The sequence below is a fragment of the Rhincodon typus genome, chromosome 17, assembly GCF_021869965.1.
Source record: "Rhincodon typus isolate 14 chromosome 17, sRhiTyp1.1, whole genome shotgun sequence".
In the NCBI taxonomy this organism is placed as follows: domain Eukaryota; kingdom Metazoa; phylum Chordata; class Chondrichthyes; order Orectolobiformes; family Rhincodontidae; genus Rhincodon; species Rhincodon typus.
The window spans coordinates 35,380,349-35,393,650 of NC_063348.1; the positions used below are offsets into that span (position 1 = coordinate 35,380,349).

General features: G+C 38.7%; 1 protein-coding gene across 4 annotated transcripts in view; it reads left to right on the plus strand.

The window, feature by feature from the left end:
- Positions 1–13,302, plus strand: part of usp47 (ubiquitin specific peptidase 47) — a 100,828-nt gene that overhangs the window by 76,802 nt on the left and 10,724 nt on the right. For all 4 annotated transcript variants that reach the window (XM_048607000.1, XM_048606998.1, XM_048607001.1 and 1 more), the window contains 6 exons: positions 305–400; positions 484–636; positions 2,931–3,098; positions 5,643–5,774; positions 9,143–9,219; positions 12,726–12,781. In XM_048607000.1, the coding sequence (XP_048462957.1) occupies positions 305–400; positions 484–636; positions 2,931–3,098; positions 5,643–5,774; positions 9,143–9,219; positions 12,726–12,781 (682 nt within the window). The remainder of the gene's footprint in view (positions 1–304; positions 401–483; positions 637–2,930; positions 3,099–5,642; positions 5,775–9,142; positions 9,220–12,725; positions 12,782–13,302) is intronic.

A 13,302-nucleotide genomic window follows, 5' to 3' on the forward strand; every position in this document is an offset into this window, starting at 1 on the left:
TGAGAGAATTCACTGAAAATCTTTCCACCGCATGAGCTGGCAACCTGTTTGAGATTTTCTATTCTGTAGGAGAAGAAGCACCTTCTTGCATCTCACCTAGATTTGGCCCTACCACAAACCAAAACGTGAGACTCCTACTGTTTAATCTACATAATAGAGAGTAGCTGTCCTCATGAGTAGAATTTAATTTCCTTCATTGCATATGTTCCATTCATTGTTTGAAGAATGTGCAAGAAGTTTTGAAACTGTGGAACTCCCACGGTGTTGTATATATTTATTTTTCTTTATGTTGGTCTCTCACTAGGAAGAGGCCTTGCAAGCATTTGTTCAGCCTGAAACCTTGGACGGCCCCAACCAGTATTTCTGTGAACGCTGCAAGAAAAAATGTGATGCACGCAAGGTAAATAGTTTCTGTGATGAATACTGGCCAATGTAGTTTTAAAGCAAATTGAATCGTAGGTGACTTGAAATCTCTTTCTACAGGGGCTAAAGTTTCTACACTTCCCATACCTACTGACACTGCAACTGAAGCGCTTTGACTTTGACTATACCACAATGCACAGGATTAAGCTGAATGACCGAATGACCTTTCCAGCTGAGCTCGACATGAGTCCTTTCATAGATGTGGAAGAGGAGGTATGTGTGATAATGCTGAAGGCCCAGATATTAGACACAGCCCAACAGTTTCAAAGGTCTGATCCTTCACAATGATGCTGTGATGCTGACTGCAGGAGCTATAACTGGGATAGAATAGAGAGCATAAAAATAAAGGTACTAAAGGTGGAACAAACTGGCTTTTCTGTAGTTGCTTTCAAGACCTCTGGATATTCTAAAGCACTTTGTAACTTTATAATGAAGCACTTTTCAAGCCTAGTTATTGTTGTAAGGTTGGAAATATAGATGCCCAGGTATGCAGAGCAAGACTCCACAAACAGCAGTGATAATCACCAGATAATCTGTTAAATTATGCTGATTGAATAACTTGAAATTTACAGATAAAGAAGAGCATTTATATAACATAATATCCCCATACCATACTTTTATGCATTTTGTTTTATTTTGAAGAGATCCCCTTAGATGGTTTTGCGTCTAGAAGAAACCAGGATAATTATGAATAATTTACTTCACTAAAACCTTGTAAAAGCACTTTTCAACTTTTAACAAAACTTTGGGATGACTTAATGAATTTTTTTTCTGAAGAATATGCTGTATGTTGAATGTACTTCTTACCCAGCCAATGGTAAGAATATGGAACTTGGTTTTAGAAGGAATAGTTGTGGAGCGTTGCATGGATTATTTGAAAAGAAACTACATAAATACACAAGGAAGGGAGGAATAGAAGGATAGAGTCACATGAAAAGTGGTGGGAGAGGATTTGTTGTGGAGTATGACTGAACAGTTGCTATAGTCTCAGAGGACTATAGGACTAGTCGCTAGAGACAAATGACTGGTGGTGGTTTAACCTGAGGGGCACCATGCTTGAGGCGAAGGGCCAAGGTTGAGAAAGCAGGACTTCAGAAATAACCTGAGTTGGTGCAGGAATTGAAGCCACTCTGTTGGCGTCACTCTGCATCGCAAGCGTGCTGTCTATCCAACTGTGTGAACCCTCTGTCACCAGCAATTAAGATTTGCTTGACCTCAGGAAATATTCTATTTTCTGACCCATTCCAAGTCTTAAGATGAAAAATAGTGAGTCATGGACTTGCCCACTATCGTCGCAAAAGCAAAATACGGCAGAGTCTGGTCAGACAATATCCAAGAAGAAAAATTGAGTGTTGGTGGGTTGAATTTCCCAGCTCTATCATGACAGCTCCTGACATGGGGATGAGGAAAAATAGGAGGGAGTCATGTGGAAAAAGCTCCATTATGTATTCCAGCCACTGACAAACATTTTTGAGAGGTCTGGGAATAGAAATGGCTGGCTGCTCCATGCAACCAGCTAAGATGTCTAAAACCCAGTTACAAGAGCCTTTACAGCCTCCTGCCATTTGTTGGTGATAGAATAATCCGAGCTGCAGCCACATATGAAATTGCTACCTCAAGGAGACGGCCTGGCAGTTGGACCTGGAAATTTGTTGTCCCATTGACAGGGCAATGGGCTTGAAAGGCCCCATCTGTAGCCTAAATTATTAGAGTTCTACATCATGGCAAAAGGCCCTTTGGCCTATAGAATCTGCTCTGGTCAAAGTTAATCACCTAACTGCTCTAAATCCCATTTACACTATTCAACTAGAGGTATTTCCCCTCTTCTCTGGGGATCTTAACAACTTCAACTGTTATAGTTATTTTATTTAATTTCTTTGAATTTAATCCATGTCTCTGAAGTTACCTCCCTTTTGAGGTGCCCTTATTGTCTCCGATCTACCTACGCAGCGACGGTCTCAACTAGTAGAGCTGACGAAGCTCTACACAATTGCCTGCTGTCTGGGCCTGTACTAAATTAGGATAGGGAGCATGTGGACCAACAGGATACTTTCTGGAATATTACACAATTGGTCTTGATGATCTATCAAGTGTGGAATTCTACACATTAACCAATGTACTAATGCAGTATATTTTTGCTGAAACTTACAAAAATATATTTTGATCCTGCACAATCCACACAATTTAATGACATTTCCAGTATTAATAACTTGCATTTATGCAGATATATAAATGCAGTAAAACATCATAAGGTACTTCTCAGAAGAGTTATCATTTAAAAATGAATATTGAATCAAAGAATAACATAGAGAGCTGACCAAAATATGGGTTTTCAGAGTAAGTCCTAACAGAGAAGAGAGGGGTTCAAAGGAAGAAACTGTGGTGCATGACCTAAGATGATTGAAGGCATGGCTGCCAGTGGTGAGATGTAGGGAGTGGGTTGGGGAGGCAGAGGAAGTCAACAGATTAATTCTGCTTGACCTATCCAAGAAATTCTCTTTCCACAGAAATCTCCTCAGACTGAGAGCTGCACAGACAGTGGTGCTGAGAACGAAGGAAGTTGCCACAGTGACCAGATGATCAATGACTTCTCAAATGATGATGTTGTGGATGAAGGAATATGCCTGGAGAATAACAGTGGAGGTGAAAAATCCTTAAAGGCAGGGAATGAAAAGGTACATGTTGCTGTGGGCTTGACTTTAAAAGGAGTGAAATTTGGGTCTTTCTAATTTTTATTCAGAAGATTAAAACAAAAGTCACGTTCTACTCTTGTCTACCGCTTTTTTTAAACTAAACATTCCTGCACCACACTTAGTCCAGCAGGATCTTTGCCAACACAAACAACCCACTTGATCAATAGACTAATTTCTATTCAATTATGTCCTTGGGCATCTTGGCACAGCCCATCTCCATTTTGTAAAAAATCTTCAATTACCCCACCTACTCCACCTTCTGAGGCAGAGAGTTCCAAAGTCAAGCAACCCTAAACAGGGAAAAAGAAACTTCTTATCTCTGCCCTAAAAGGGTGACACCTGATTTCTAAACAGTGTCCCTAGTTCTGGACTCTTGCTCAAAAGGAAATATTATTTTGTCAAAACTGTTCAGGATCTCTAATGTACTTCAAACAACTCAACCCTTGCTGTTCTTATCTCCAGTGAAAACCAGCCCAGTCTGTCCGATCTCTCTACATAAGACAACCTCTCATTCCAGCTATCAATTTTGTGAACTGCCTTCAGTGCATTTGCATTCTTCCTTCAATAAGGAGACCAAAACTGCGTACAGTACTTGATGTGGTCACACCAATACATAGCATCCTGAGGCACAGCGTCTTTTATGTTCAGTTTGTCTTGTAATAATGGATAGCATTTCATTAGCCTTTTTTATTGCTTGCTGTACTGCATAAATACTTCTGTGACTCATGCACTGGAACATTTAGATGTCTCTGCACCTTGGAATTCTATAGTCATTCTCCATTTATGTAATACTTTGCTCTTTTATAACTTCTGCCAAAGTGAGCAATTTCAAGTTTCCCCACGTTTGCACCATCTGCCCATTTAAGCTTACACACTCAGCTTATTATTTGCAGTCTCCTCTTTACACTATACTTTTCTGCTAGTCTTTGTGTCATCTGCAAATTTAGCTCCTATGCCTTAACTCCCCTCATCCCAGTCATTCAGTAAATTTCAAAAAACTGAGACCCCAGCCCAGACACCTGGGGAACCTCATTTTTCACATGCCTGCAATGTGAAATAAGTCCATTTATGCTTACAGGCTTGCCAGTAAGCTAATCTTCCATCAATAAGAGTATGCTACTTCCTATACCATGTGCTTCTGTTTTGTGCAATAATCTTTGTGGAACCAAAACAGAAATTGCTGCAGAAACTCAGCAGATCTGGCAGCATCTGTGGAAAGAGAAAAGAGTTAACATTTCAAGTCCAGTGACTGTTCTTCCACATCTTTGTGGAACGTTGTTAAATGCATTCTTGAAATCCCAAACACAGTTCGTCAACAGGCTCCCACTTTTCCACAGTGCATGTTATTTTTTCCAACATACGCCAATAAATTGGTTAAACATAATTTCCCTTGCATAAACTGTTGACTCTTCCCTCATGTGTTGTGCTTTCATAGGCACAATTCTTAACCTCCTTAAAGACTGATGCTGACCCCTTCAACATGATAGATGTCAAGCTATCTGGCCTTCCGTTTCCTGTTTCCTATCTCCTATCTCCATACCTTATTGAAAATTCGTTACTTCCAGTCTGATGGAACTCTTTCCAACATCTAATAGAATTGGAAAATTAACCCCAATGCACCAATTACCTCATTAGCCACTTCTTTTAAAATCCTAGAGTGCTGTCCATTGGATTTGGGAACTTGTCAGCCCTTTGCCTCATCGTTTGCTCAGTATCTTTTACCTGATGATCATAATTCCATCAAGTTCCTTTCTTCTTTCCAATTCCTGATTTATCAATATTGCTGAAAAGATTTTTGTATCCTCTGTAATGAAGATACAGACCAAATAATTGTTCATTTAATTTCCATTTGCCATCTTACCTACTGTCAACTCCCCATTTTCATTCTTTTGAGGACCAATGAGTATGTAATGTAATCCATTTTCTCACTTCTATCTAGTTTTCTCTCATATTCTGATTTCTTTTCCTGATTAACCTTTTAGTCCGTCGTTCTTCATATTCTGACCAGTCATCTGCAATGTTCCCTTTATGCTGTGGGTCCGCACATACCCATCAGCATGCCGAAGTATTGACTTCTGGTTTTGGAAGTCGCTGCTATGCAGTGACCTCAGAGTTCCGCACAGACGAAAAGAAACGTAGTGGGAAAGTAAGTCATCTGTTGTACTACCTAAGTCTTTGTAACCCCCTCCAACCAATAATCTTACCAGTGCTGTATACTCTTGCGCAGTACTTCCTCATCCCTGATTTTAATTGCACCACATTTGGGCGTGCCTTCACGTGCTTAGGCTCTAGGCTTTGGAATTACCCTTATTTAAATTGCTTGTTAAATTTTATCTCTTTGACCAAGTTATTGATCACTTTTTGGGCAACCACATCCTGCTCATTGAGAGTTTTTTTAATAGGCATTGTTCATGTGAAGCATATTGGGATATTTTGTGTATTAAGTATGTGATATAAATTTAAAAATGTTTACTTATTTTCTTCTCCTTTGCTCAGTTTGTTTGTTAATGATTTGTACTTCTTCAGGGTGCCTGGATTTATGAGCTCTTCTCGGTTATGGTTCACTCAGGGAGTGCTGCTGGTGGACATTACTATGCCTGTATTAAATCATTCAGTGATGGACAGTGGTACAGTTTTAATGACCAGCATGTTAGCAGGGTATGTAAATATTTGTCAAGTGTCTCATTACATGTTTAATGCCAAGTTGTTTTTATAAATGGAACATCCCTCCTAAACACGGTTGTGAATTTTTTAATGGTATATTTACATTGTAATAGCTGAACCCTTCTCCGAATGCAAAATCCTGGAACTCCCTCCCTAATAGCATTGTGGATCTACTTTAACTAAATGGACTTCAATAGTTCAAAAAGCAGCTCACCACCACTTTCTCAAAGGAAATCAGAAATGGAAGATAAATGTTGGCCCAGGCAACAGTGCCTGCATCCCATGAATTAATGAGAAAAAGTTATATATTTATATTCAATGGATAAATATTTTTGAGGTTAGTCATCTGTCTATCTCTCAAACCTGTGCCTCCAGCTTTAGATAGAGCCTTAAATTATAGATTAGCTGCATCCAAATGCAAATTTTTTTGCGCACTCTCCTAATGCTTTTATGTCCTTCCTAAATACATCAGTTATGGCCAAACCAAAGTTTTCAAATGAGAATTAAATGTTTGAAAAGGAGAATTTGCAGAACCAAGTGGGAAATGCAAATGAGCAGGATTAGAGATAATCAGTCAAAAGTACTGGCTAAATGACTTCATTCTATGCTGTTTGATTCTATGATAAGGAGAGGGGGAAATGTGAATATATTGGAAGCTAGGGCAGTTTGATTTAAGTTTCCCACTTTCTTCCTTTCATTCTTATCTGCCTATCTGCTAGTTCTCCTTGGAAAAGTTCCATTATTTGTTCATGAGTTATGGTTGTCGGTGGCTAGGCTAACATTTATTGCTTATGCCTAATTGCCCTTGAGTAAGTGATGGGCACCTGCCTTCGTGAACCACTGCAGTACATGGGGAGAATAGATACACCAAAAGTGCTATGGGGAAGGGAGTTGATTTGTAACACAGTGATGGTATGTCACCATAGGAACAGACTGACTAATCAGATTCTGCTTGTACAGTTTCAGTTTTTTTCAATGCACTGAGCTTGACAATTAACAGTTCCTGTTTCAAGCCCATGCCAGCCAAAGTCCAATCAATCCTTTTGTTATGCTGTAGAATATGCTGGAAAAAACTTCAATTCTGAAAAAGGGTCACTGGACTCAAAACGTTAACTCCATCTTCTCTTCATAATGCTACCAGACCTGCTGACTTCCTTGAGCAATTTCTGTTTTTGTTTCAGATTTCCAGCATCCGCAGTTCTTGGTTTTGTTCACTTGCCAAGTTTGTTTTCTTGCATCTGAGTCAAGATGCATGCAGGATAACAGGATTTGACATTTGTCTCTTGTTAGCAATGTTTAAGTTCTGCACAACCAAGCAATTAGTTATGACTCCAAACCCATGGCTAGTTTTGCCCCCGCTTACCGTTGACTCCAGTTTTACTGGGCTATTTGATGCCATATTAGGTCAAGTGCTGCCTCAATGCCCAAGGACATTTACACTTTCCTCTGGAGTTCATCTTTTTGGTCCGTGTTTGACTAAGGCTGTAATGAGCTTAACAGCTGAGTAGAATTGACAAAATGCAAACTGAGGATCAAAGAGCAGGTTAGACAGGAGCAACAATTGCTTGATATTCTGTTGTTAACATCTTTTATGATTAGGAGTAGACTGACAGGGCAGTAATTCACTGGATTGGATTTGTCTTGCTGCTTTTTGGACAGGACATACTTAGACAATTTTCCACAATGCTGAGTAATTGCCGATTATTAGCTGTACTGGTGCCCTTACCATCCTGAGTGCTTCTTTCAATTGGTGTTCAACATAAGTACTAATTCATTAGTTGAGGGTGAGTTGGGTGATTAGCAGTAGGTAGTTATCAGCCAGAGGTTTCCTTGCTCCTGTTTGAACTCAGCCATGAGACTTACTAATCAGAAATGAATGCTGAGGTCTCCCAGGGCTGCTCTCTTCCAATTCTGTACCATTGTGCTGCCATCTCTGATGAGTCTGTCCTTACTGTGAGACAAGACAATCCCCAGGATCATGATGGTGTCTGGGAAGTTTTTGTAAGGCTGTGATTCCACAACCTTGACTATTTTAGGCTGTTGCTTGATGGGTCTTTGGAACAGGTTTCTCCATTTTAATACAAGCCCCCAGGTGTTGGTAAAGGGGGCCTTGAAGGGTTGACAGATCTGGGTTTGCTATTGTTGTTTCCAGCATGTAGGTCATTGCCAGGTGGCCGATCTGGGGTTTCATTTTGTTAGACTTCAAAACAGTTAAATACAACTGAGTAGCTTGCAGGGCCATTTCAGGGCATATTGAAGAGTCAACAACATGGCTATTGGCTTGGAGTTACACATATTTGATTTGATTGATTTATCATCATGTGTACCTAAGTACAGTGAAAATCTTTGTTTACGAGCAGTGCATGCAGATCATAGTAAACAAGGAAAAACATATCATAGGGTGAGAAAGAAAACTCAGCAGGCATACAAATTACATCGCACAGGGCATGTACTAATGATGGTAGATTATCTTCCCTAAAAAACATTAGTGAATCAGATGGGTTTTTACAGCAATCGATAATGGTTTTATGGTCACCATTAGAGTAGCTTCAGTTCCAGGTTTAATTGAATCTTTAATTTGAATTTCCATCTACTACATTGGGATTTAAACTACAGAGCATTAGTGTGGCCTCTGGGATTGCTAGTCCACTGACAATATTGCTATGTCATCCCCGCCACTATATTCATGATAATAGAGTAAACAGCTTTCACATGGCAGAATCGGGGCAGGTATGGGTGCAGTGATGATAGTCAAACCCTTGACAGTGTTGCTTGAAACCTGTAGCTAATAGAAATTTAACAGAAACAGCATAGTGATGATCAGACATCCATTCCGGTAGGGCAGAAAATATCAGACCTGTTGGGGTGGTGAGTCAAGAAAGAAACAGTGAAAAGAAAGGACAGCAGCGAACAGTAGAATAAATGAATAAAAGCAACTTCAGTTAGTAGCGAGTTAAAAATTCTCGAGTGCAAATATAGGTATATAAAAAGCAGTTGTATATCAATCAGACAATTAAATCACTTTAAATGCTTGTTTATTCTCAGGTCTTTTTGTGTTTTGTTGTTCACAGAAAATACACAAAGGAATGAATAATTGAGGAACAATACTGTTGCCTAGGATTTAAGAGTGCTTATTCAGCAGGTTGTGTAGTTGTAGATTATATTTCCATTATAACCAGTCTATGTTAGACCTGGTCTACCTTGAAAATACTTTTGCAAATAAAACACTTTCTGAATTGAATTATTTGCTGTGTGACTGTTAAGTATGAGTTGTTCAATTAATTCTATGATTTAAAATTTTGGTACCATCTTAAAAGCTTTTTTATAAAATGAAAGTGAGAATAAAGCTGTTTCTCTTTCAGATTACTCCAGATGATATTAGGAAGACGTATGGTGGCTCTACAGTAACCAGAGGATATTACTCCAGTGCTTTTGCCAGGTAACCACATGGCACATTCTAAATGTAAATCACTGGGATCTTTGGCACTGTGGTCAGTTTCTACTGCAATATACTAATTCATTTGAGTTTCAGAAAAAAAATTTCATTTCTGTAACCTTAGGAGCTGGAGGAGGCTATTCAGCCTCAATATCTTAACTCCACCTTAGATCTGTAACCTTTAATGCCGTCACATAATATAACAATGTTTATAAGTCTATAATTTGAAATTTTTAATCAAATCTAAGTGCGACCATTGTTTTGGGAAAAGAGTTCCATACTTTCAGTCTCCTTTTGTGAAGAAGTACTTTCTGACTCTCATGAACAGCCTGGTTCTGATTGAGGTTTTTTTTAAATTCCTTCTTGTTCTGAGGAAATAGTTTCTCACTACCTATGCTATTGAAATCATTCAGCCATCTTAAACCATATACTCAACTGCAATCTAGCCCATATATTTGACCCCACAATTTAACCTTTTAGCACAGTAGCTGACTTAGGGATCTTCTCTCTATTCCATTCGCTCATTCTGAAGCCACTCTGTCCATCCTCAGGTGTGGCGCAGTGTTGCACATGGAGTCTAACTTGAACCTCTGTAATGTGCAAAATTCCCTTGAAGTGAAGGCCAGTACTACAGTAACTTTTATTTTTCAATCTTTCCACCATTTAATGATTTTGTATTGCACTTAAATCCATAAGTCTCAGTTCCTCCCCAGTTTCTAGCTGCTTTTCATTTCTATAAAACATTTTGCAACTGTTTTTAGTTCAAAGTGAATTACCTAACACTTTATCTGTAAATCGATCATCTCAAGTTTCTTTCAATACACTCGTGTATATTAAATAGGACTGGATGTTTTTGCTTGTGCTAGTTGAGTTGCAGGTTTGGGTCACGGTCTCCTTTTTAGTCAGGCTATGATATTGCTTATCAAACAGCAGAGTCTGTTTTCTCTTGGGCACTATGCAATTTAGACCAAAGAAGTTAGTTAAATCAAATGCTTCTACAACAAAATATACATTTTTTTTTGCCTGTCTAAAGTACACAGCAGCAGAATTCAGGCTGAATGTAATGTTGCGCTGTCGAGAAGGCAGTGCTGCGCTGTCTGAGCACTATACCATTGGACAAGCTATCTTTCGGATTTAGCACTGAACCAAATCGTTTAACCTTTAAGCATGATATAATCGATCACACAGTACCGTTCAAAGAGCGATGGAGTTCGACCCAGCGTTCCAGCCAATATTGATGCCTCAGACAGCATCAGTAAAATAGTTTAACTGGTTGTTATCACATTGCTTATGAAATTCTGTATGCCATCTTTCTGTTGTTTGTTGCAAATTTTAGTTCACAGTTGATGTATTTTGGAATGTACGTACAGTTTTAGAATCAAGCTTGTAATTTTACTAATTAAAATTACAGAAAATGGAATAAATACAGTTAAAGCAAGCTTTGAGTCTTTTATACTCAAAACGTTAGTGGCCATGCTGCCTTTGCCTTCCCAAGCTATGGTTTAAGTTGCTTTTCACAAGCTCTGACGCAGCAGTGGCTGCTGTGGAATTCTGATCAAATGTTAACAGCTGTCAGGCCCTTTTAAATCTCCCACTTTTTGTCAGGGTGGGTATGACTAAATGTCCATCGTAACAGGCCCTAATTCCACTCCTAAAAATCAAATGCAAAAGTAGCCTAAAGATGCTGTGGATTGAGCAACTTTGCCTTCTGGTCCCATGGGTGTCATTCCTCTTCCCTCAAAATATGTTTTCTTCAAGCAAGCGATATCTTGTGTACTTCTGTTAGTTAAAATGAGGTGTTTAAATTTCTCTTTAAATATTTAAGGTGCCTGACCAGATTGTAACTCAAGTCTTAGATCTAGGAGGACCTAGGTTGTGAAATGGTCACAAGCATGACCGTGTCTGATAAAGTGTAGTGCAGAAGTGTGAAATGATACATATTGGGGAGAAGATTGAGAAGAGGCAACTTTAAATGGTGGTGTAACTGAGAAACCTGGAATTTATGTATTTAAATGTATTCTTTAAAAAGAGTCTTTAAAAGCAGCTTAGATCCTTGGTTTTATAAATAATTTCTATAAATAATTTCTATAATTAATTTCTCTTTTTGCATTTAAAATATCATAAATTGATGCAGTTAATATTGAGCGGAGAAACTATTTTATTGTCCTCACTTTTTAAATTTCCTTTGTGCAAGATGAAGTAAATAGTCCAAGTGAATGCTGTTTTTTTAAGAAGAATACAAGTAAAAAGTGTTTGATAGTTTGGTGATAAAGACACAGTATTGACACCTGTTCTCTGTGGCAACAACACTGAACTGGTGTATTTTTCTCTGCATGATGTAGGCTTTACTTGTGTTAACTTTCAACATGTGGAGTGAAATGGAAGGGGCAGAAGTTCTCCTTGTGCACCTGCTCCTGCACTTGGCTAAAGTGGTCATTAGTAGGTCCATGCAGCAGGCCATGGAGTGGGTCATTGTGCCCGACTGTCTACCCATCTTTTGTGGCTACATCTGCATTTGGATGTTCTTTGAGAAGGAGCATACGGTGTCCATTGGAACAATAGAGGTCTTTAGAGACTGGTGCATGCAGCAGGAGCTGGAAGGTGTCATCACCCTGGATAATTTTTCTTTTCTTTTATAAGTTTCTGTTAGCCATTTTGATTTGCTTTTGTTACAGTGCCCCATTAGGGGCTGTCTCACCTGATTAAAGTTTTGTTTGAAAAAGTGTCACAATATATTATTTGGCTTGAAGGAGCTATGCACTTAGACCTATTATTGTGTCTTTTCCTGATATCCTTTCAAATATTTCCTTTTCAAATACTTACCTCTTTTTCTTTAGAAAGTAATTATGAATTCCACTTCCACTGTTATTTCAAATCAGCGTTCTGTGCTTTAAAAAAAAATTCATTTGTTCTTTCTTTCAATTGACTGTCTTGCATCTTCTAATAAAATCTAATGGATGAAATTGTTCCTCCTGACATATTTGATCAAAGCCCTTCATAGTTTTGGACCCTGTTAGATCTCTGAGATCTGATCTGTTAATTACAGCTAATATAAACAGAGCAGAGTTCCTTATATATGGTAATCCATTAAAAAGATGCGTTACAGTGCCAGTCATTCAGCTCCAGTAGCTTTATTCCTGTGAACCTATTGTTTTAATTTATCTGTTCGGATGATTCACTGGACTCAGTGTTAACGTTTGCTTTCTTTCAACAGATGCTGCCGGAATTGCTAAGTTTCTCCAGTAATTTGTTTTTATTTCAGTTCTCCAGCATCTGCATTTCTTTGTTTTTGTTTTAATTTTATCCTTTCTCTGTGCTGTAATTGCAAGTTCATTTTGCCATGACAGTGTGTATGTCTCAGTTGCTTGACATCATAAACGTCTTGGGGTGTATGTGTTAATTTGGAACTGGAAATCTGAACGGTCACTAAAATGGCAAATACATAGATAATGGTAAAACTGAGATTTTGAATTTATGTAGTTAACAACTGTCTTTTTTCCCCTTGCCAGCTCCACCAACGCGTATATGTTAATTTACAGACAAAAAGAATCTACAAGAAATGCAAGTGAGTACTTTTATTTTGAGTATGTTTATAAGTTTTATTACAGCATCAGTGTTGTGTTTTGCTTTGCAAGAGGAAGACAAATATTCCTTAATAATTTAAAGTTTTGGCAAAGATTCGTAGCTCTGGTTGTGGATGAGGTGGTTGACTTGCTCGCCGAGCTGGCTTGTTTTTGTTCAGACGTTTTGTCACCATGCTAGGTGACATCATCAGTGGAGCCTCCAACGAAACGTTGTTATTCTACTCTGCTTGGAATTTATACTGTCCGGTCCATTATGGTGAGTACTGTCTGTTTTTGATCTGTATGGGTTTGTATATGGGGTCCAATTCTATATGGTTGTTGATTGAAGTATGGGTGGAGAGCCATGCCTCTAGGAATTCCCCTGTGTGTCTGTGTTTGGCTTGGGCTGCTATGGTTACTTTGTCCCAGTTAAATTGATAGCCTTCATTGTCTGAACCGATATGAAGGAGAGTTCGTTGTGCCGTTTTGCTGCTGGTTGATGTTCATGTATCCTGATGGCCAA